Source organism: Lissotriton helveticus, chromosome 4_1 (genome assembly GCF_964261635.1).
Source record: "Lissotriton helveticus chromosome 4_1, aLisHel1.1, whole genome shotgun sequence".
NCBI lineage: Eukaryota > Metazoa > Chordata > Amphibia > Caudata > Salamandridae > Lissotriton > Lissotriton helveticus.
The window spans coordinates 956863580-956887391 of record NC_136063.1 but is presented as its reverse complement, the minus strand read 5'-3'; the positions used below and the strand labels follow the sequence as shown (position 1 = coordinate 956887391).

At 41.4% G+C, this 23812-nt stretch overlaps 1 protein-coding gene across 4 annotated transcripts in view; it reads right to left on the bottom strand.

The window, feature by feature from the left end:
* The window catches only part of NFATC1 (nuclear factor of activated T cells 1), a 401790-nt gene that overhangs the window by 102887 nt on the left and 275091 nt on the right, over positions 1-23812 (bottom strand). For 3 of the 4 annotated variants that reach the window (XM_078687571.1, XM_078687570.1, XM_078687572.1), the window contains one exon: positions 21989-22681. In XM_078687571.1, coding sequence (XP_078543697.1) covers positions 21989-22681 — 693 coding nt within the window. The remainder of the gene's footprint in view (positions 1-21988; positions 22682-23812) is intronic. The other variant, XM_078687573.1, reaches the window with a different exon arrangement.

The window sequence follows — 23812 nt, the reverse complement described above, 5'->3', positions numbered from 1 at the left end:
CGTCCAAACAAGCCCACATTTACTTAAGTACTTTCTCAGTTTCTGCTGGTCAGCATTTAGAAGAATCATGGGGCTCTTCCTTTTTCCATCAATTTGATTTGAGGCCGTAGGGATTTTTTATAGCCTCACAAGCAATCTTCTTTAGAAAGGGCATGGGTTACTCAAGGAAAAGTCAGTGCTAGCAGCCCGGTTGTGCCCACCCATGTTGTTAATAGGCTCGGCCACTTGTGGTGTAATGCTGAAGTCCATTAAAGGTCTGACTCTAATGAATTATTCCATGTCTCTAATTCTTTGTCTCTCTCTCTCTCTCTCCCCAGTGCCTACAATTTACATCCTCAATGTTAACAACTCAGCATGGCATGTCACAGTGTGTACTCTTTCAATCACCATTAATGACGCGGAGGGATTAGAAATTGGGCAGGGCACCAGATTAGTGCAAGTTTCCATGAGAGAAGCTTTTTGTTCTCTCTCAGGAAGGGTAGGCGGAACAATGGAGGGGGGGCTTCATAAGTCAGACCAAGGGGTAGGCAGTTCGGTATGACTGGACTTGGTCATGTACCATTGTGAGGGCCTCAGGATAGCTTTACACTGAGAGGAAACAGAGATAGGAGACTTCAAATGTGTGGCAGCTGCCCAGCCTTTCCAAGGTGTTGTACCAAAATATGTGTTTTTTGAATACTGACCTGCACCAATATCAATTCCACAATACTGAATGCTAACGAATATCATTAAGGTGAATAGATGGGGGGTTAAGAATAGTAAACCAATACTTCCCAATAAATTCTTACCTTGCTGATTGAATAGTGATCAAGATTCTGGAGTCGATATACAGGGAGGTCAATACCATTGACCTTGGTATTTAGAGATTCAACCACGCCCATTGATTCAGCACAATTTATTTTATTGAGCCTTGTCGAGATTAGGAATCATAGTTAAGCGGTCATGTTTTATTTATTGTAAGTTTAATGACAGTGCAAAATGATTCAGCTGGAGAAGTAACAGTTGTAGTAATCCATACTTGTAATTCAAACTTCTGTGCAGGAGTTCCTGAAAATATACAGAGGACCTGCTACAAAGGAAAAGTAAAAAATATGTAGAGAAGTCTTAGTGCAATCAGTCAGAGAGAACTGATCTTCACACTCATTTGCTCTCATCTTCAAACTCGGTTTTGGTAATCAAAGTATGAAATCACCCTTGATATATTGGCGCATTATGAAAATAGATGTTACAAAGGTGGATTCTACAACACAGTAGAGTAAAGGCTCGATTTAAAATGCCTAGTTCAAAACAGCCCAAACACTGTGCTGTACGTTTTCTGCAGTAGTTGGGGTAGACTTCCAATTTCTGGGGATTCTTGGGACTAGTTCCGGAAATCTAAGACAAGTGTCACTATCATCATGTGCTGAGTCCAGGCCTACAGCCACAACATTCTATCAGGAGAAATTTCAGACATATCTGACAGTGATGTGATAAAGAGTGGTAAGGCAAACGCACGCTGTCGCACAGCAAACGTGGCTAATTCACAACCTGTGTAATTTTACAGTGTTGCTACAAAATAAATCTCAAATGGAACAATGCGGTCAAAGAACCCTCATTCTAAGGACATGGTTCAGCACACCACATGCAGGACAACAATGCAGTAGTCTCCTGTGAACCAAATGGGATAGCATTGAGTGGAAATAGGTAAGATAGCCACATAAATAAATATTAGCAAAGAGGCAGCAACCAAGACTAGACGAAACACCGAACACTACACACAACTGAAATAAATGAACGTAGAAAAGGCATGACACTACACCCACCAACAGTATATGCAGGTGAACCATGCAGGTGAGTGCCTCAAAACGAACATAGAGTTTAGATCGATCACATATGAAGCTTGTATCCCCTCCTTCAAATCAAAAAGAATACACAGCAACCAAAGCCAAATAAATATTCCACAACTCCAGGAGCCGTCTCTGTAGCCACCGCATTTACAGGACTGAACCGGGTAAAGATAGGGAAGTATTGTGAACCTTGAATTAGCTCAGTAAATTATAACTGGTGAATTTCAGTGTTTTTGTAGTTAAAACATTTACTTTTAACTGACATTTCCACCTAACTATAACCTCATTTTAACCTTTGTTTTTATCAGTGAATTTCAGAGGTTTTTTTAAACATTAAGTAAGATATTATTACCAGACCTAACTATAACATCACTTTAACTTTTGTTATATATATATATGGCTTTTCAATTGTGTGTCTCCATTTTAATCATTTTCATAGGCATAGGTAATGCTGCCTATGAAACTGAATAAAACACTTGGCACCAGTGTCTTGGAATATGCATGCTTTTTGTTAGAGACACACACCTGAAAAGAGATAAGTTAGGTGGCCCAGGCCTGCATATATTTTACTTGGGAGAGCAGAATGAGTTGGGAAAACAACAAAAGGATATATATATATATATATATACATATATATATATATATATATATATATATATATATATATATATATATATAGCCGCATCGTAGTTATAGTTATAGTTATAATTAGGTCTGAGTTTCCATTGTTACTTTAATAACTTTGGCGCTGTTTGATGAATCTGCATGGCATTTTTTTTTTTAAAGGTTCATCCATCACAGCTCCTTCATTAAAGGTTTTGCACTACCCTATTAAGGGGGGAGGGGGGACTGAAAAAAAGAAGGGTCCCAAAACATTGATTCTCCATATTAATTCCCATAAAAAACTTTCCACTTTGATACAGAAAAAGTACGGAACAGAATTACACCAAATTTGTCAGAAAGGTAAAACTTTACTCAAAAATTATTTTTGTGATTAGGTGTAGATCTGTGTTTCAAGAGGCGCTTGGTTTGGGTGTGAAGCAGTTAACGCTGAGAAAAAGGTAGGTGTATCTGAATGGCTGGTCCTGTGGGAATCTTGACGTACCAAAACATATAAAAGGTAGGGCCTTCTGATTTGCCAAGGAAGCTGTTTTTCCCATCAGCCATTTTGGTACTACAATACAGAATAATCTGTTTGGCAGCCCGTAACTTTGACAAAAATGTCTGCCATTACAGGACTTGGGGACTTGGGCACTGTATCCTGAAAAGTGTTTTTTAATAAAAAGGGCATAGGTTGCAGGATAGGGGCATCTGGCCAAGAGACAATGAAAAAAAATGTTTGGTGCTCCTGCATGATATGCAGACTTTGTGCTGCATTGCTCTTGAAGATGCACATTTCCCTGCCAAAAAAGCAGCACCTAATTCAATAGAGCGGCAGTTGATTGGAAAGGAGAATATTAGAATGGGAGGGGGGGGGGGTGCACCCATTAAAAAATAAAGAAAGGAGCAATCACCACAGGGCAAAAATGGCATTAAGAGTGAGTCTGTGTTTGCCAGGCAGTGGGATGTCCACAAATCCTCCTGCATGACCTTGTGTGGCCCTTCCATGAGGTGCAAGCTTCCACCTTTTGGTACTGCATTATCATGCAAACTTCTTTATGGAACCTTGCATGGTACCACAGTACCCTTGGGTGAAAGTTTGCCTCCGGTTACCTATAAGGAACATCTTACAGGGATGTCATTGGAACTGTCATCAGTGATAACATCAATGATGTCATTTAACACATCATAAATTATTTAGGTCATAAGCAGTGAGTGGCAAGTTATAGTTATTTTAGAAAACTATAACTTATGGATTTCAGTGTTTGTTTCTTTTTATCTCATTTCAACACTTAAATACAATGTCAGTTTAACCTTTGGTTTTGCAGTAGATTTTTTTTTAACATAAACTAAGATCTTATATTCAGACTTAACTACAATCGCACCTCAAACTTCGTTTATTTTAGTTAAAAAAATATTGCGTGTGTATACATACACACAATTTAACCCCTTCGCTGTGGGGCAAATTCCGCCGCGGTGCGAGGGGCGGTGGGGTTGGGCGTGGCGCTCCTGTACTCAGGACTGCTCCCAGCCATCATAAATCACGGTGGGCGTGTGCTCATGACAGTCAGGAGCCGTCCGAACTCCGCCCACTGATTAATTCTCTTGCACAGGCGGGGAATTGATACCCATGGGCGGAGCGGCAACGTTCGGACGGTTCACAGCCGTCATGAGCACACGCCTACTGTGACTCATGACGGCAGGGAGCCGTCATGAGCACTCAAGGAGTTAAGGATATCCCAGTGTTACAATATTTCTCTCAAGAGCATCTTCTTTTGCCAAACTGAGAGGTTGCACAAATGTAAAACATTGCTCACTGTTGGTTGCAAAGATAAAAAGAGAGAGGAGGGAAGAACAAACTTAATCAGTACCCCTTTCTTTACCCACTGTCCATTGTTTATTAAAAAAAAGGTTTTGACAAAAACACTTAATACGATGGTACTCCCAAAAAATTCTTTCTAGTTTGATGAGATTCGTAGGGGACAGCGCCAATCTCACATTAAAATTGTCTGTTTATTCTTTCAACTTGTCAATAGAACAAAAAAGAACACCCTGCCTAGGGATATAGTGGCCCTTATTAGAGGGTCCAACTGATATATGAACTGGGGTGATTAGACCAGAAGCCGACACTGTACACAACAAACAACAAGGTCAATTTAAGCAGGCTCCACCAAAGATATATTGAGAAAATATATGTTTTTATTTTTCTTATAATTCAGGTAACACAACATTTTTTTTGGGGATAGGAAATAAATTATACTTTGGTTTCACATGATATATTTTAGGGCATAAAAAGAACAGATCCTGATCTGATAACAAAGAAGCAAATAGGAAAATAATACCACTACATTAAGACCTACCCAGTAACAACCACACTGCAAACACACTTACACATTCACTCATATATTCTCTTACTCTATCTCATTCTATCATTCAACTTTCAATCTTCCATCCGTTCTTCTAATCCTGGCGTATGTAACACATCAAAATTCAATATGTTCCATAAATCGGGATGTTATTCCAGGCAGATGACTGTTACAACGGTTCCTGGAGTTCTTAGGACAAAGAACCGTGTTCCTGGGGACATGAGCCGACGCGCGTTTCGGTGACAAGCCAATGAGGCCACACCTTCGTCAGGGCTAGGGGGAGTGTACTGGGAGGGACACAAGCATAAAATCTGTATATTTATATATATAGCAGGAGACCACGAGACTATAGTAGGAACTACTGCACAGAGAGATAGGTGTATATCTTTTATACTTCACAGGTCTCCAGGGGTATTGGACCTGTGAATTCTTGAGGCAATGCGTCCAAACGTTGGATGAGCGGAGACTGGACTTTGTGGACCCGAATGATAGAGTTTTTCAATCGTTCTCCGGCGACACCGGTGTGCACTGCGATACCCCGTTTCCTGTCGGATAGGATGCCCTTCACTCCGGATCCTACTGGCTTTCTTAAGTGGATAAGTGTTTCTAAGGTGGGGTTCCTTCTCAACTCTGCCCACTGCTCCGGGGGGTGACGGGGTGGGAAGATTCCTTAAAAACGATACTCGTTTCTTTAGATGGGGGTCCGCCGACAGCACCGGTCGGCCCACTGCTACGTGAAATGGCAGAGCAGGAGGATTCCTGATGGTAAAATAAAGCGAAATAGGACCTCCAAAACAGTGCTCGTTTCTTTATATGGGGTTCCGCCGACTGGATCGATCGGCCTATCCTGGGAGACGGGGACGGGGTTCTTCTTTCAACTTGGACACATCACTGAACCTTGGCTTTATCTTGCTGCACAGCTATCCCCTGAAACAGGGACTAAGTCCTTTGTTTTTAGGTTCACCTTGTAAATAAAACCTGGAGATACCATTGCTCATATGAGAAACCATATGAGAAACTGATGGTATCATTTGATAGCGGCGTGACTGTGGTGGAAAGAGAAGATCAGGATGTAGTACTTGAGCAACTGCCTAGGGAGCAGAATTGTTCAATCTCCAGGTTTGTGGTAGCACACCACAGTCTATGCTGTCACTATGTATCTGCCATTAAAAGGAAATAACGTTATACAAAACGCTGTGAAACTCAATTTCTTGTCTCCAGTGTGCTAGGTCTGGCCCCCAATGCGGCGACATATCAACAAATTGTGCTATTGGATTACTCTGTTTGGGATGCATGCAGCTGTATGCTTCTGAGGGCCAAAGATGGTGCTTGCAAATTTAACTTTATGCTTCAAACTGTGTGGGTGGCAGATCTTGAAGTAATTAGCTTATGTCATATACATGGCAGGCTGTGTTATGTTGTGGGGAAGGAAAATAGAACTGAAATCTGAATAACTTCTTTCACAATTTAAGCGGAAGAACGAATATGAGATATTTTAAAGAAAAGGCAAAGAAGCTAAGAGGCATTCACAGCATAATGATTAGAAGTTGGCATACGTTATTGGCAATGTGGCACAAGTACATGTCGTGGATGAGATGCTAAAGGGGAATGTTTTCCAACCCTGGGTTTACAATGATATTGCAAACCACACACTGAAGCTTCTTCGTACATACAGGATATTAAAGTTCTCTTTACCCTTGAGTCCATTTTAATTATTTATTTTGCAAAGTGGCAAATGGAAAAATAAATGCTGGGGGCTTTGAGGCAACCTTGTGTAAGGACCTCAACTTGAATACCATAAATCTACAGCTTAATAAAACCAAGACACAATTGTGTTGTGTTTGGAAAAATTGGCTTTGATCAAAAGTTAAGAAGGATAGGTTGGCATCAGTTTTACCACTGACTAAATGAAAACTAGAATGTACACATTTCGACTTTGGTTTAGTAAAATGCTATACTTGGATCGTACCGTTTTGCTTAGATGATTATAAGAGGGATGTTTTACGGAACAGATATATCTGATTTTACATTACTATAAGAATATATAAGATTCTGTGCAAGGCAACACTACCAAATTTTACCCCAATCACTGATTTCATAAGTCTTGGAAAAAGAGAAAATCTACTGCACGATTCTAACACCTTACCACCAAACTGTGTCAGTAGAAAGGGGAGGATGGAGTCTGACAATCTACTTATACTTTTTTTTCTTTTTAAAATCTCTGCTCCCAAACAAATTGGCAACAAGGACACATAAGATTGTAAATCTGTTCTGGCTTATTTAATTGGTTCCAACAGTTTGTATTTTAAAATATTTTATGGAGTTATGGCACTTGCTGCAGAGATCTCTGCGTACCCAGCAAGGTCCAGGGTGTAATTGTTGATAACTCTGATGGTTACTGCACTTGCTGGAGACATCCGTGTGCAGTTTAGTCATATGCTTGACTCATCATAAAACAGAATAGGTTAATGCGCCATCAACAAACGTGCCTGCTGGTAAACTCAGTGTGTGGGTATTTTATGTGGGTAGCTCAGTGAGTTACTGCTTTTGAAGCAGAGATGCGTTTGTGACCTGCAGGTCAGAAGTTACACTCCTTATAATACATATTAGTGAGTTATGAGCCGGCACCAGGGAGCTGCATGTAAAAAAATACGCCATAAGTTAGAACCTGTTTTTCTCATTACTTGTTTGTGCAAAAGTTGCTAAAAAGGGTTCCTGTGGGTTTTCTATTAAACGATTAAGTATTGTATGAATAGTTATCAGCATTTGTATCCGTTCATGTTTCATTCATGTATATTTTTTAAAGGCAGCGCTTGGAAAAGTGAAAACCTACCTCCAAAATAAATTTTGTATTTGATATATTTATCATTTCTAAAGTAACAAGTTTCTAAAGTCTTTGGAACTGGCATTAAAGTGTTAGGCTGCCATTAACTCCCAGGTAGGAGTAGACTCGAAAAAAGAGAATGCTGATGAGCCTTCAAGTGAGGCCTTCGTGTTGTGCTCAACTGAAAACAAACAATGGCAAATAAATTAGGTCTGGCGTTGTTGGCTAGCCTCTTGGTGTTGCCAAAGCTTAATTTGTTTTGACAAGGTTTTTGTGAAACGTAATTGTTGGGCATCTGCAGCCCGACTAATATATAAAAACAGAAAATGTTTTGGGGTGCAAAAAGCACACATTGTCATTGTAGTATGTGACACTGAAGAGAACTAATTTGTGTATGAATGCGCTTCTTGTCAAAGTAAAGAATAATGTCACTTCCATTTCAGTTAGCCAGTGGCTGAAGTGGGCTGTACTGCTGCCCCATGCTGTACGTTGCAGTGGAATATGTGAATGACACAGCTGCCCAATGGATCAAGATGGCTGACTAAGAGGACCTAGATGTAAGTGTATTATAAATAATGTTATTGAAATCAAATGCTCTTGGTTAACGCCAGACCTAAAAAGCAAATATCTCTCATCCCCTTCAGGTTGCACAAAGTGCGGGCGCCTCTCTTGTATTTCGGTGTCAGCAAACTGTAGCAGGGCACAGTCAGCATATTTTCCTAAGGTTGGCCCCGGCTCAATAATAACTATCAGATCTGGACTCCTATTGAATCGCCCTCTTTTCCAGCACTGCATATAAATATAAGAGTGAATTGAGAAAAAGTTTTTTAAAAGCTATGAGAGGCAAACAAGTTTTCCCCATGCTATTTTCAAAGAAATCACGTTTTTTCTTAAAAGACGACAAATGGGTTAACCAGGAATCTGGAGAAAGTCAGCTTAAAAGACAAATGCCAGCCTCAATTTTTGCCGGTACCTGCGACCTCTTTCCTTTAAGCCCCCCATTAATGGTGGCATAGCTCATGAAGCTTGCATGAGTCTGGCAACTGTATCAAATGTAAGGGGTGAGGGAAGTTATACTCGACGCCTCCATTTTGGGAAGAATCAATTATGGAGCAAGAAAAAAACACGTGTGTATTTTTAAGGGAATTCTTCTTTGGCCGGATTCCCTTTCACAAGTCAAGGGTTATCCCAAGATTACACCTGCAGATATACTGAGATATATGACCACAATTCTTCAAAAATAAAAGCACTGATGTCTGGAAAAATGCGGCACAAGGGTATGTTTTGATCACTTTACTGCTTGATTGAAGAAACATTGAATCCTGTCTGATCATGCTGCACACTCAAAAGAGGCTGCGATTGACAATTCTGAAGAAGACTTTACAATATAGATATAGTTAAAAAATGAAGGGGGTCCACACCTTTCCACCAAAACTAAAGCTGGTTGCGAGTATGACCCGAGTTGCACAACTGTTGTTGCACATGATAGTTCACCTCGAGTAATATGTTTTTTTTAAAGGGAGGAAGGACAGAGTGGAAATGGGAAAAGGTGAGGACATACATTAAGGTCACAAAATAGAAGCACTTCAAAAACACATATTACCTTTACCTAAATACAGCACCTTTGGCTTAACGAAGCTACATACGCAAAACAGATAATGGGAGAGTATCACACCACAGGAGACACTATGAGTGTTGATCCAGATTAAAAAACAAGGCTACATTTTAAAAGGCTATCACAACTCAGTCAGACCAACTGCCCTGAGGTGTCAGCAGATAAGAACAGTCAGGGTTTGCACTGACAACGTGGAAATATACTATTTTCTTAGTTTAAATTTGAGGTGTACTACTAACCTGGCCTCAAAATGACTAAACTAATTACACCAAAGATTGAAAAGAAGAAACAGGGTGAGATCATCATAAAATAAATTTGCTCAATTCTTTATATTAAAAAAACACACAGTGTTGGAAGGATAAAATATTGTTTAGACGAATAATTCTTCAAAATTCGGTTTTAGGATTTTCAATCCATCAGTGTAGCCGAGCTACATTCTATGTGGCAGTTTTTTTTCTTCAAATCGACTACTAAACATAAACAAATTTAAAGAGGGCAACCTTAACACAACTAACGCAGAAGGGAAAAAACACCACAAAAACAAAGCATTTGTTACTAATCTACTAACTAATAAACTCTAATATTGGGATCCGGAGTAGTGTGCTACTCGCCACAAAGTATGTCAACGCCTTGTCAGGGGTAGTAAGTGATATTTAAATACAGTTTACAATTACAATTACCCTGGACATGAGTAGACCATTTAGGTAGTGTTAGGGAAAGAGAATAATCGGTAGGCATTCTACCAGTACCCATGTGGACTGTGTAATTTCTCCAACTTAAAATGGGCACTGGAAATCATTCCCTAATGTAGGGTTGGATTGTTAGTGCTCACACCTTGTCTCCTTAAAAGATAGGAGGCATTTCCTAGCATGTTAAGGCACAACTCTCACACATGTAAAAGTGTGTCACCTTCCACAGTGCTAAATCTGCCCAATAAGGTGGTGGATTTACCACTCTAGCGTCAAGCAATCGATCCACCACTATCGATGGCAGAGTTAGCATTGAATCGTGACAGAGGCACTGCCTGAGTCAAAGGAGCCTCAAGAAGCTGGACAACCACCAAACAGTAAATTCTAAATAGGGGGGCTGGATAGCAGGTGGCATGCAGAGAGATTCCAGGTGCCTGGGTGCACTGCGTCAAAGGCTTCTTTTGCTCAAAAACCCTTTCAAAGACACATTTTAACGCTAAGCTGTCTTAGGGCTTTATTTACATTTGGAGGACAGACTACTCTGTCAAAACGTGATGGATATTCCACACCTCGTACTACTGGATGGGATGCCCAACACATTGGGCTGGAATAGCTTATCCACCAAACTCTAAATCAGGCCCTTGATCTGATCTTATCCAACAAATGTGCTGTAGAGAGATTAACTGAAATGTTGAACCTCTCTAGGTGAGATAGGAGTACTGACAATAAAGATTTCAGAGGGTGCTACACCGCCATTCCTACATAAGATGCAAGAGCAGAAAACTGCATAGGAGAGTCAAATTCACCTTCTGTTCAAAACAGACTTTCAGGTGTACTAGAAATCGTTTTTGTGGCTAATGTGAACCTGTATCAAGGGGAGCCCGAGGCCTCAATTAGAGGGTGAATTAAAAATGTGCCCTCACTTCTCCAAGTAGATCAAATGTTTAGTGACATAAGTGTAGATCAGTGCACCTGCAGTGCCATGCCATCTGAGTACTGAAGTGGCAGAATCTGAACCTTTCTGCACCAAAAGGTGTCACAGACCTATTCAACACACTGTGCCTCGATGCAAGCATAGTTTTAGTGTATTATTCAATCTAAATGTTGTGACCCTTGCAAGCTCTCTTTCAACCAATTTAACTGAAGTGCATTTAGTCCTGTATGAATTCTCTGCAACGCCTTTGATCACAATATGTTGTATAGTGTAGGTTACTCACTGAGGACCTCCTCACGAGAGGCCTGTAAACCTCTAAAGGGTTGGTAACTCTCATACCAGCCCCTTTGGGAATTTTGGTGTCTGTGGAGTTATTCCATACCTTTCATGTCTCCCCAGAGAATTTACTTGCTGGGGGAAGCTTCGGTGGAGATTTAGGAATTACCAGCAGAATCAGACCTGGAATTACCGATTCACCTGGTAATGCCTCATTACTCAGGGGATTCAGAGAGTTCAGTCCGAAATACCCATTCATTCCACATCCCTGATGATAACGGGACATCCGGTCTCATTAACTGTGGTGATTCAGCATTAACACACTCCCGCCATGCCCCTGCACCACTGGACTTGTAATGAGCCCCTAAGTCATAAATTCTTAACATTTTGACTTCTGGGGATCCCACCAAATCACTACTAGAAACCAGGGACCACACCCAAGCAATGTATATGATTTGAACTTCAAAACAATATGCAAAAATGCAGAACGAAGAATACATGAAACAAATATACAAATTATAAAATATTTTAGTTCACAAATATGTAATGTTATAATTCTAGTTTTAATGGAAAGGTTGTAGTCTCTCAAAATGTAGGTTTATTTCTAGACTCCAGCATATCACTTTATTTTTTTACTCCTAATGTGTGCTCTAGTTTCTTGTGCATACCAGTGTTTCAATTGAGGCCACCAATTACCCATACTGGATTCTGTTTGTTGTACTTGCAATGCTCCCACAAATCAAAATAAAGAAACCGACTTAATTTTAGCCTCTAATTTCGAATTCCTTTACAGTGAGTTTTAAAAGTTTAAATTTTCCTTTTTTATGTACATATTCTATAGAAAATTAAACAATATAAGCCGATTAATACACCATCACGGATCCCATAAGAAGGCGTTGCGAACCGCTACCCTAAATCTTTTAAGGTGTAATATATTTTCATATATGAAGTAGATGTTGTCTCCTCATTTGTTAAATAAAACAAACCATTTGCTTGAATGACAGAACATTATTGATAACAGTATTATTTGACATAAATATTGTTTACGAAAATATGACACAGACTATTTATTCCGTTATATTTTGGTACCATTCTTAACAACTTTGTGAATACCGTTTAAGAGATCTGTCCCTGCCAGGAGTATAAGAGTGCACTCTGATTTCTTACATTAATTTGCAATTTTTAGGTCGAGCCTAGTGGCAGCGTTCATGCGCTGCTAACTCTGCGAGGCATTCTGTAGTAAGGTATGCTGTGGAAGCCTCGCCCACTCTACTCCCCTATTTTTCATTGGCTGGTGTCCTTGTCCTTGGTAAATGCTGGCTTCCGATTCAATATGAGGCTTGTTAGTCCCTCCTTGTTACTGCCTTGTCGCCATTTGTTACCGCCCATAACTAATGGACCTTTTACTTCGCACTTTACACGGTCGGCTTTATCTAGGGGGTCAGCACTATTTTGTTTATGGGCACTTATGGGGACAAGGCAGATGCTATTTTTTTGTATTTGTATCCTGAGCGCAGCACCCGCGTTAGGGACACTGCGCTCAGTTTATTTATTTATTTATACTTAACTTTCATGTTGACGGTGGCGTCTGCTTCTGGGACACCAAGCTCTGTTTCTTTCTTTATGTTTTTTAACTTTTATAGTGAGCGCGGTGCCCGCTGCAGGGATACCGCACTCTGTTTTTTTGTTTTTTTTTATTTTAAAACTGAGCCCGGCGCCCGCTTCAAGGACACCGTGCCCAGTCTTAAAGTTTAAAAAAAAAAAAACAGCGTGGGGTCTTTGAAGCGGCGCCACGCTCAGTTTTAAACTTAAACAAGCATTTGCAATGTAATAGGTCTCGCATTTACGCGAGTTTAAGCTATTGCTATCATAAATGACCTATGCCTTTTATTTATGTTTTAAAAAACAAAAATAATAGGCAATTTTAATTTACAATGCCAATAGCTTAAACTCGAGTAAATGCAAGACCTATTGCATTGCAAATGCTTGTTCTTTATTGCAGTTTGCAAAACCAGTAGTAAATTCACTTGAATGTGAGGCACTAAATGGAAATGGGTCTAACCAACTAATGTTTTGTTGGTTCATTGAAAACAATTTAGTATCACGTAAGCTGTATTATCAGAGCGATGATACATTACGCAATGTATGTATGTTCTAGACAGACAGAATGGTGGCCCACATTTGCTACTCATTTGACCTGATAATGGAAAACAAAGAAGTCTGTCAGCCAGAGCACTTGGTAATGTCAGCACATAATGTACCTGGTGGAAAGTGTATATATATTTTGTTTTGCCCAGCTTAAGAACTAACTGTCATTAATATTTAAATTCCCTTAATGTTGTCTGCCTATATCTTCCCAGAATGACAGGCCGGATAACAAAAATCCATTCTATTCAGAAGGGTATTCAGGCTTTTTTTCTGTGAGTGCAAAGAGGATCTAGACAGACTTTCATTGATTACGCTTTAAGATGTCAGCAGAAACACGATTTACCCAAACTAGGAGAGGATCAAAATTCATCCATGGACCAAGGTGAACCACGAGGTAGAACTGAGAAGGAAAGCATTGCCATTTGCACCAACATCAGGCCCTCATCCTGAAGGCAGGATAAATCTGAGATTGGCCATGAATGGCATTGCAACTGAAGTTCAACGTTACTGCACTCCACAATTTTCCCCTTAGTATGGTGGGTAATGGGAAAAATATGCAATTCTTTGGGGTGGTACAGTAACATCTGTAAATTGTTCCCTTTTCTGACCTCAAAAACTCAAATGGACCAGTACAATTACCTTTATAGAACACTGCAAAATACAGTAACTGTTTATCCCGGGACACATTTACTGCCAATCAGACAGCTACGAAAGTGCTGCATTTTGATTGACTTCTAGCCATTCAATATCTACCTAAGAAATTCCTAGCCAGTAACTGAGTATCCACATTTCACTATGCCTTCTTTCCCAAACAGTTGTCTGTAAAGATCAAAGAGTTCGAAGACAGAACTAGAGAGTACACCATGGCCTCAAACCCCCATAATCAATAACTGCTTGTGAGTGTCCGCTCCCTGGATAATATTGCATAAGAAAAATTGCAGGACGCAAAATGAGGCCCCCATTATTTGATATTATGGACCATTTGACACATATTCACAATACCAATAATTTAATTTGTGTTATTTAGTACTGGAATGTTCATGGTGGTGAGAAAGACCCGGTCGCCATTGCACACAACTTTAAATATTCACTAAATTCAGGAAATATGCACATCCAAGCCTTATTAAGCGGTGATTAACGGTGTCCATTGCCAATTTGCTTTTTTACCTTCAATTGCCTATTTGTAGCTGGCCAATCAGACAGCTACGAAAGTGCTGCATTTTGATTGACTTCTAGCCATTCAATATCTACCTAAGCAATTCCTAGCCAGTAACTGAGTATCCACATTTCACTACGCCTTCTTTCCCAAACAGTTGTCTGTAAAGATCAAAGAGTTCGAAGACAGAACTAGAGAGTACACCTTGGCCTCAAACCCCCAGAATCAATAACTGCTTGTGAGTGCCCATCCCCTGGATAATATTGCATAAGAAAAATTGCAGGACGCAAAATGAGGCCCCCATTATTTGATATTATGGACCATTTGAAACATATTCACAATACCAATCATTTAATTTGTGTTATTTAGTACTGGAATGCTCATGGTGGTGAGAAAGACCCGGTCGCCATTGCACACAACTTTAAATATTCTCTAAATTGAGGAAATATGCACATCCAAGCCTTATTAAGCGGTGATTAACGGTGTCTATTGCCAATTTGCTTTTTACCTTCAATTGCCTATTTGTAGCTGGCCAGATTACATGGACAAAGTATGTTTGTTCAATAGTCACTCCTAAATAAGGCATCTAAATATTTCCATAATAGAAATTATTACAAACTAGAAGAGATTTTGGGGAATCATAAAAGATATTGATGGAAAAGGCAGGTTCAGCATAGTTGAAGTTGAAGTTGAACTCTGCATTGACATTCAAGGGATAACCACTGGCAGAAAGCAAGTGATGTAGGCCATATGGCTTCCTGACAGACTTCTCTGACAGCATTCTACCCAGGACAAAACAAATAGCAATAATAGTCCCTGCTCCCACACAATCTACATTCTGCCCGGGTCTTTTTTCCTCACACTTCTCAGAGCTAAAGCTACATACATATGAATATGGTGGCAAACGCTGTCTGCAAGCCGCCATCTTCTCTCCCTCAGACCCTGCACTGCCTGATGAACAAGTCATATTCCTGCTACACGTTAATACCTCCCATGAGATATAAAGGCATGCGAGAGTGGTGCAAAGAGTCTTGTGAGTCGTGACACTAACCCCCTGTTCATCAAATAGGAGAGCTCCCTTAGCTAGGTAGCAGTCTCCTGGAAGTCTTTTGTCTCCTCTCTGGAAACCAAAACAGCTTGTTAAACGGCCTGTGGTGGGGTGTTGTTTATATCATTTCTACTTGGTAATTGTCCTTAAATGCATTTTATGGTACAAACTACACGAGTTAAAGGAGTTATGTTCTGATCATGGGAAAAACATGTTATGAAAATATTGCTGAGCCTGAGGTGGGCTGGATTAAAGGTTTAGACTTGTTAGTGAGGGCTTGAGATAACTGGATGGCGAGTGAAGATACAGAAGTATGAAGATTAGTGTTTTGCTCAATTTGGAATAGATCTCGAGGAGGAGAGCAACACAGACCATTCTATAACAAAAACACTGAAACTTCTGGTGACCAGCTCAATGTAAAATGTTATTGCGGTGAGGACAGATTGCACATCTGGATTTGCAAGTTGGTTCTACGGAAATTGTAAAGACAGCTTATTGTGCATCTAGAGCCTGTTGACTTGAGAGAACCACATTTTCAACATCATTCTGCTGAAAAGCCTTTCCTTGGAAGGAAGTATGCCAAAGGAAATCCTACAGTCCAGAGGCAGATTAAAGAGGGGACTTATTAATATGTGTGAGGAGGTAACAGAGTGGTTGTTTCCAAGGTGGTTCTGCGACCTCTTTTCTGCCTGTCACACCTATTTGTGCTAATGGTTAATGGGAAAGCAAATTAACTCTGCTTCACTGCTGTAACTATTCAGCATAGAAAGGCACGGCTCCTTCTGCTGCAAGAGTGGTGCAATGTCAAAGCAAATCACCAACACTGGGGTACGCCATCACGTCATGTGAGACATAGCGAAACAATAGTTGCAGCGAATGCTGGCCATTCCATGGACATGAGCATGAGCAAAATAGCTGTGGGTAAGAGAGAACCCATTTACTATAGAGTATCACTAATAGTTATGAGCTGCTGTTAATGGGACTGATTTACACAGACAGTTTTGTGGCGGCTGCACGTACATTTGTCAAAGTTTTTGATTCATTCATTTAAATATATTTGTGAATTTGCCCGCAGCCAGCGCTGTTAGGGCTATTTGCTTTTGGCTGCAGAAAATCGTGTAGTGCTTAGATTGCACCATTTGATGTACTTTTCATTGTTGCCACTCGCGTTTCAGGAATTAATATTTGGCTGAATTTGGCTGAACAAATTAAAATACTGTCTGCAGCTTTTAATTCCGAAAATTTCAAATATTACTGACACAAAAAGGATTAGGTGGCTTGGCTAATGCAGTCAAATAATACACAAATCACAGTCAACCCAAAACTGTGTACATCATTCCACCCCTTGGGTGCAAAATATTAATTCCTTTTGTTTTTCTCACAGTTATTATAAAGAATAAGTAACTAGTTCTAGCCTCACTTGGACTCTTAGTCACATCAGCCCACAGTCCGTATGCACAGAAGTACTTTCTACAGACACCAGATGAAAGTATGCAACTTTGACAGGTTGAAAACTCTTTTAGAAGTTACTTGCGGACAGCTAAGAAATATGTCCTCTTACTGGGGTCGGAAATCCCAAAATGGCCGAACTACAGGTCTAAGAGTTGGCATTGCAAAACCTCTTCTACTGTGCATACAGTGACATAAAGAAGATGCCTCCTTGCCACTGTCTCATGACCTGTTTTTTGGAATAGTGGTCCTGTTTGCTAATAAGGACGTTTTTTGAATAATGATAATTTACAAGTGGTGTCTAGAGGAGTATTATACTGTATTGCCCATCAAGAAATAGTTTTACTTCATAAATAAACACAGGCAAGCAAATACCCTTGCAATAACTAGAAAACAATGGAAAATGTGTATCTGGGGTCAACAAGGCTCATATGGTCACTGGGCAGGCACTCAGGAGCATGTACTGAGGAGTAATAGTGTGTTATGTAACTGCAACATGATTATTTGGAAATCTCTGCCCACTTTTATTAAGTGGGTGAACTTTCTCCTAAAACACACTCGACAATTTTTGCGATGACAGCCGTGTATTAATTAGGTCAGTGTACACAGAGCTCGATTCACCCCTGAAGTGCCGACAGGCCCAGCACTACACATGTGTGTGCAACAAGCACCGTTTACTGAACGCCTATGGAAGGGAATCCCGTCACCCTGTTGCATATGCGTCTTGTTTTCTGAACCATGTAAAGTTTAAGTCACCCAAGCATTTTATCTTTGTCCTTTTTGGGCAAGAGATATGTATGTTGGACAGTTTTCCTGGCAGCTATCTGGTGTTCTGTAGCAGATGGTTGGATTTGGCTGACAGCAAATAAGTGCGTTTTTAGCCTTCTATTCAACAGAAATCATTCTGTGAGATCCAACGTTTCGACTGCATAATTTGTAGAGTGAAAACCGACACCATACTGTAGATTGGATAACAAAAATGAGAAGAGATGCACTCTTCACTACCATGAGGCTGGTCAGTAGGAGGAGGTGGCTCTTTCAACAGGAATGGAAAAAGACTGCTTTGCGTTTGCTCCCCAGTTCTGGCACTGCACTGAAGAATACACACCATGCCTCCCTAGGCAGGGGCAAATCCCTCAGTCAGGTCATCTGCACATCCTCTGAGGATCGCAGGCCATAGCTGACACCCCTCTAAACCACCAGTGGAGACTGAAAATAGAGAAGCCTGTAGTAACTGGTGTGAAGCATTGGCCGGAGTGACTAAGACTGGAGCGCAGTGCTCACGGTTCGATCGCTGGCGGCAGCTCAGCTCAGCTCAGCATCATGTGACTCTGGGCAATAGCTCACTTAATCTCCCAGGTGGCCCCCCAGCGCCTGGATACCCTTAGGGGTGATAAGTTCACGCTTTACAAATGTGGAATTATTATTATTGTCTTATAGCCCACTATGGTGAACTTGAGGCTCATACAAAAGACAAGTCAGAACCAGTACAGATCCACATCATCAGGGTGCCATGCTCAAATTGACAGAGACGTCTCAGAATTTGAGGATCAGAAGAAACGCATTCACAGTTGTTTGAGTCTCCTTGTTAGGCATAAAAGGCGCCTGCATCTAAACATCCCATGATCCAAAAGTATCAACAACGCAAGCACTGGCCTGCTGAAGAAAGTCCTAGAACTCCCGTGTTCTGACTGTCATTACTTCTATGACAATCTGTGACAGCTAAAGGTCACAAGCGGTGTCCAAATATAGCCGGTACCGAGAACACATCCCATTGGCTGCTAGCAACATACATCTCCATGTCCAACGTTGAGCGGCTCTCAAACACAATCCTTTTCATGCCTGCCTAGTTCAAGTCAAGCTTCTGCCTGTACGCTGCCATTGCTAAGACCACATTGGCTAGCCAGGTTGTAAGAGATACGAAGGCTGTCACAGAGCACTCACGGAAGAAGGCACATCCCTGACTGTCATCCACATAGATGGACATGTACTTTACTGAAACTTGCGACAATGCGAAACAGCAATGGTTCTGAGGAGTGTCGCCGCACACTGGTGTGTACAGTTCAGTGCAAGGTTGTCCAATGGTCAACAAAGTCAACAGGAATCTGCTCAGGCCCATCAGAGGAACACCCAGCGATCAGGAAAGGCTGAATTGAACTGACCACTTTCTCAGACAGGTGGGAATCTTCAGGCACATCAACCTGCCACACAATATGCTACAATGCCTTACAGGCCACAAAAAATTAAGATTTAAGGCTCGCCTGGGTGAAATCTAATATCAATGCACAGGAAGGGTGCTATGCTAAAGGAAACCAAATGTCCCCAGAAAATGGACAATTGTGGCCGCTTCCAAATCCTGTCTGTTGAGGTGGCAGGATATTTCCGCCAGCCTGCTCTATGGCAGGGCTTCCCCATACAAAGCACATCACAATACTTTTAATCGAATTTGAATAAAGTACCAAGCATCACCCCACCTTAAACAGAACAGCGCTGCATTTCTGAAAATCAAAGTGCTACACATTGTCTCGCACAGTCGCTTCCCTTTGGAAGGCAGCTTAATTCAGAGGTTCCGCCGCACCAATTAGCTTGAATGCAGACATTCAAAAAGCATTGCTTTTTCATGTCGTCAGAATATGTTACATTAAATTATAAATCTATTCAGAGAACTCAGTATCGCATTAAGGCAGAGGTTCAAAGTGCTTCTGGGATACTTAGCGGTGAAAGCTAAATCACAGTTCAGTCAGGTCACATAATCAAATTTCAGATTACCCCTTCATTAGGCGCAACTAATAAATCTTTTGAAACCAAAGGCTGACAAGTTCATGGTGGATTTTATTTAGCTTTTCTGTGCGGTTGCCTGCGATGACATCTTAATAACTGCCATGAAAGCAGCTATCAATACGCCTTAATTAACTAACGCAGAATGCACCAGCGCTATGAATGCCTCGGCCAAAATGACACACTCAAGAAAGTCTTCAGATCTTCACTGGCGCATTTTGTGGTGAAGTCTAGCAGAAATTGTGTTTTTATTCCCAATTATCATGTCCACCCTTGTGATATGTTTTGTCCTTACATTAGGATGGAAGTGCCCTGGCCTCAGAGTTCAGTCGCCTCATAGAAAAATGTAGACATTATTTTAATCAAGAAATGCAGCTTCTGGTGAAAATGAAGGTTGGGGCCAGCCCCATCCTCTCCTTTTTTTGGGGGGGTGGATCGGGGGTTAAGGTTTTTCCACACGTGTGCTTTTCAAAAGATGCATTACATCGGAGCCCACATCTACTAAATGAAGATGCATTGAAAACGACTGAAGACGAGTAACGTCCTCTCAACACGTGAGAGAAAAGGCAAAGGGGGGACATGACCCTTGGCAGGTTGAGGATCTGTTCCCACCAGAAATGTTTATGTAGTTGGAAACAAACCGTAGTCTACTGTTTTTAGGTGTCCTACTTAAGAGGTAGTGGGAGAAAAAACTCTAGACTTCAAAGCGACCTCTGAACTGTTGATTGACCATATATGAAGGTGTTGTACCTTCTGGGGCGGTAGTCTACCCGTGCCTATTGATGTTTTCTGCCTTCTGTCTAGCAGTTCTTAGAGGAAGTCAAAGCCTCCCCCACAGAAAGTGGCATGTTTCATCACATGTATCTCATTGTCCAGCACTAGGGAGCTTGCCTATGTGTAGCAGTTAGTCATCCTTTGATGGGCGTGGCTGTCAAAGCGGCAATCCTTCAGAGCGTCACGCCTGCTGCCCTCTTCGGTGTTTAGTCCCTGCTTGGAATGGCACAAATTCGCTACCGTCAACAGGGACAAAAAGTAAAACTGTGCAAAGCTTGGCTAAAAAAAAATGTATTAGGCCACCAGATGGCAAATTTAAAATCAAAAGGGTCTGGTTATGAACCTCCATGTCTGGTTGTCCACAGGTTTCAGCTTGTGGAGTGCACCCACAAGGCAGGGCACCATTGGTTCTGGTAATAAAATAAAATGATACATGGAATGTCCATGAAGTTACATGTCCTTTAGATGCAATTTCGACATCATGTCTTTGCTCGTCCTACTGAACATGTTGGGCCTTACAGGTAGACGCTACCTTGCTGTGGTCTACTTTTCTGCAGTTCACTCACCAGGTGGATGAACCCTAACCAACGGTAGGGCTTACATACAGATGGCCATAAAACATCACAAGGACTGATGTGCTGACAAATGCTTCAGAACCTCTGTGGACACTTTGTGCGTGCTCAAAAGTGTTAACACCCAGATATGAAGAATTTGTATCTAAATGATTATTGTTTAAAGCTAGTGGCACAGACGCCTGATAAAAAATTCCTCTAGCCTAACCTCGCCCAATTTTATTTTGATCCACTGGTGACAAATGAGAATTGAGAATAGTCAAAGCAAAGAATAAACGAAGAATGGGAGGAACTGTGTTGATGGCAGCAATGGGGGTGGAGGGAACTCTCTGTAGGTTTGAGCATCAACACTTCCCATGACAGTTGACAAAAGTTCACACACAGGAATGTTCAACAATGCTATACAGGGCAAACTCTGTGATGAAGCATGCTACACTACGTGGGTGAAATGTTGCCTTCCTTTGTGATGGCTGTAAAAAAGGTAGAACCCATTAATTGAAGCAGGTAGACCATATTAAACTGTTTTAGAGAAGGATGCTGAGACGTATTTCATCTTTGCAAAGCAAAAGTCAACACTTTTAAGCTGTACTGTATATGAAAAAATAAACACACAAACTTTTGTTGATGCCAAAATGGGTTAGGATACATGGTTATGATTTTAGCAACGTGGAGATCGGACATGCAACAGGATCTGCAATGACTAATGGGACTTGCAGCTTTAACTTGGAGTTGTATTACTGCTGACGAACAAAGTTACAGTGGAGAGAGTTCTCACTCCTTTTCCAATCCTAAGATGCCACACAAAGTCTGATCATTTCCTCAAGGGTGTTAATGCACAAGCCACAGCTTATTTGGATGCATTTGTGGTTACCAACAACTCAGTGAGACAGCAACACGGTTAAATGCAAATCTCGACAGCCGCGGAGCACTTACCATCGTCTAGGTACAACTGGTCCAACTCCTCAGGCTCCCGCTTGATTGTTACAGGAATAGGGGCCACATTATCATTACTGTCCTTATGCAACTCAGGTAATGACAGTGTCGGACTGGTTGGAGATTCATTTCTGTGAACCATCTGCGGTTGGTGCTCGTGCTGACCCAGTGTGGAGGTGCGGGTAGGACTGCTGGATGGCGCAAAGGTTGACTCTTGGGTAATAGACGGAACTGGAGAAGAGGGACTGTTGGGATAGAGTGTTTGCTGGTAACCAAGGGAACAGCTACTGCTCAGATGTTGACTCACCTGCGGATGCAGCATGACGTGAGACGATTGATCTGGAGAACTTGGGTGCACAACTAGAGACCTGGGCACTTCCTGTATGGCGGACACGCCTCCTAGGGGTTGCAGGAGTCCGAGCTGACTGTGGCCGGGGTTCGTGATGCATTTGTTGTAAGCAGAGGTTGAAAGATCATGTAGCTTTGGGCTTGAGGTGGGCGAAGACGACATGGCGCCGCTCCTCTGGTGGCAGGAAGTAGGGAAGCCGGCCACAAGGCACGAACCTGGATCGGGCGGCATCATGATCTGCTGGCCATAGTAGGGCTTTGCAAGTGGGTTCAGTCCGTGGTTAGCTGGTCCACAGGTTTGAGCAGGCTCGTAGTCATCGCTCGGCTCTGTTTTTATAATTGGAACTGTTGAAAGAGAAAAAAAATTAAATAAACACAAGCTGCATATTGGTATGATCAAGTTGGCTTGTGGCTAGGATACCCTTTGCAAAACAAACATAGTTGTGAATAAGACTCTCTGTTTCTTTCGCCTTGCTCTCCCACCCAATAAAAAAAGCGAATGAGTCACCAGCACAAGAAAGTTACAGCTGGTTCTAATATTGAAAAGGACTATTTTCTTTGGAATCTTCTCCAGCACTAATGTGCTATAAAAATCTATTTGCAGATAGCCCTGATGCAGAATGAACCTGGGACCCCTGGGCTCCGTGGACTTGTAGCTATTGAAGCAGGAATGTTAACTTGGACACACTGCCTGCGTTTTTGCAGCTACCGATGGCCTGTGCGATAAACGCCTGCTCACGGGGAAGATTGGAGCACTGGGAGAAGGCAGTGGTTGTGTTTTTAGACAGTTCAGTTGAAATGAAACAGGCAAGATCAAAGGCTGCAACTGTGATTTCAAAACGCTGTGGTGGATAGAAGGCGGTTTAAAACCGTTTCGACCATTGTGATTTCTGAGGTCTGGCCTATTGTACCCACAACAATTATTTTTAACAGGTCTGTTGAGCAGTTCGACCTAGCTGTCACAAATGTAACCAATCATTGACTATTGCATAGAAAATATGGTTTCACGTTATAAATAATGCTGGAAGGGCAAGGGAAACAGCCTTTATAACGCATCATTTACCACACAATACCTTTACCGCCCAAATCTTTACCACACAATCCTTTACCGCGCAAGTCTTTACCAGGCATATGCACTTACCACATATGTATATATTAGGAATTAGAGTAAGGGCATTGTAAGAGTTTAGTGGTAGGTAAGTGTATGGAGTGGTAAAGGTGATTTTAAGGTTTATGGGTGGGTAAGGGTATTTTCAGGCTATGGGGTGGGTAAGTGTATTGAGTAGGAAAGGGATTTTTAGGGTTTAAGGGTGGGTAGGGGTATAGGGTGGCAAGGGTGATTTTAGGGTTTGGGGTGGGTAAGGATATTGGGTGACAATGGTATTTTTCGTTTTTAGAGGTGGGTAAGGGTATTGGGTGTTACAGGTGTTTTTAGTGTTATGGAGTGGGTAACAGGATTGGGTGGTAGGGCTATTT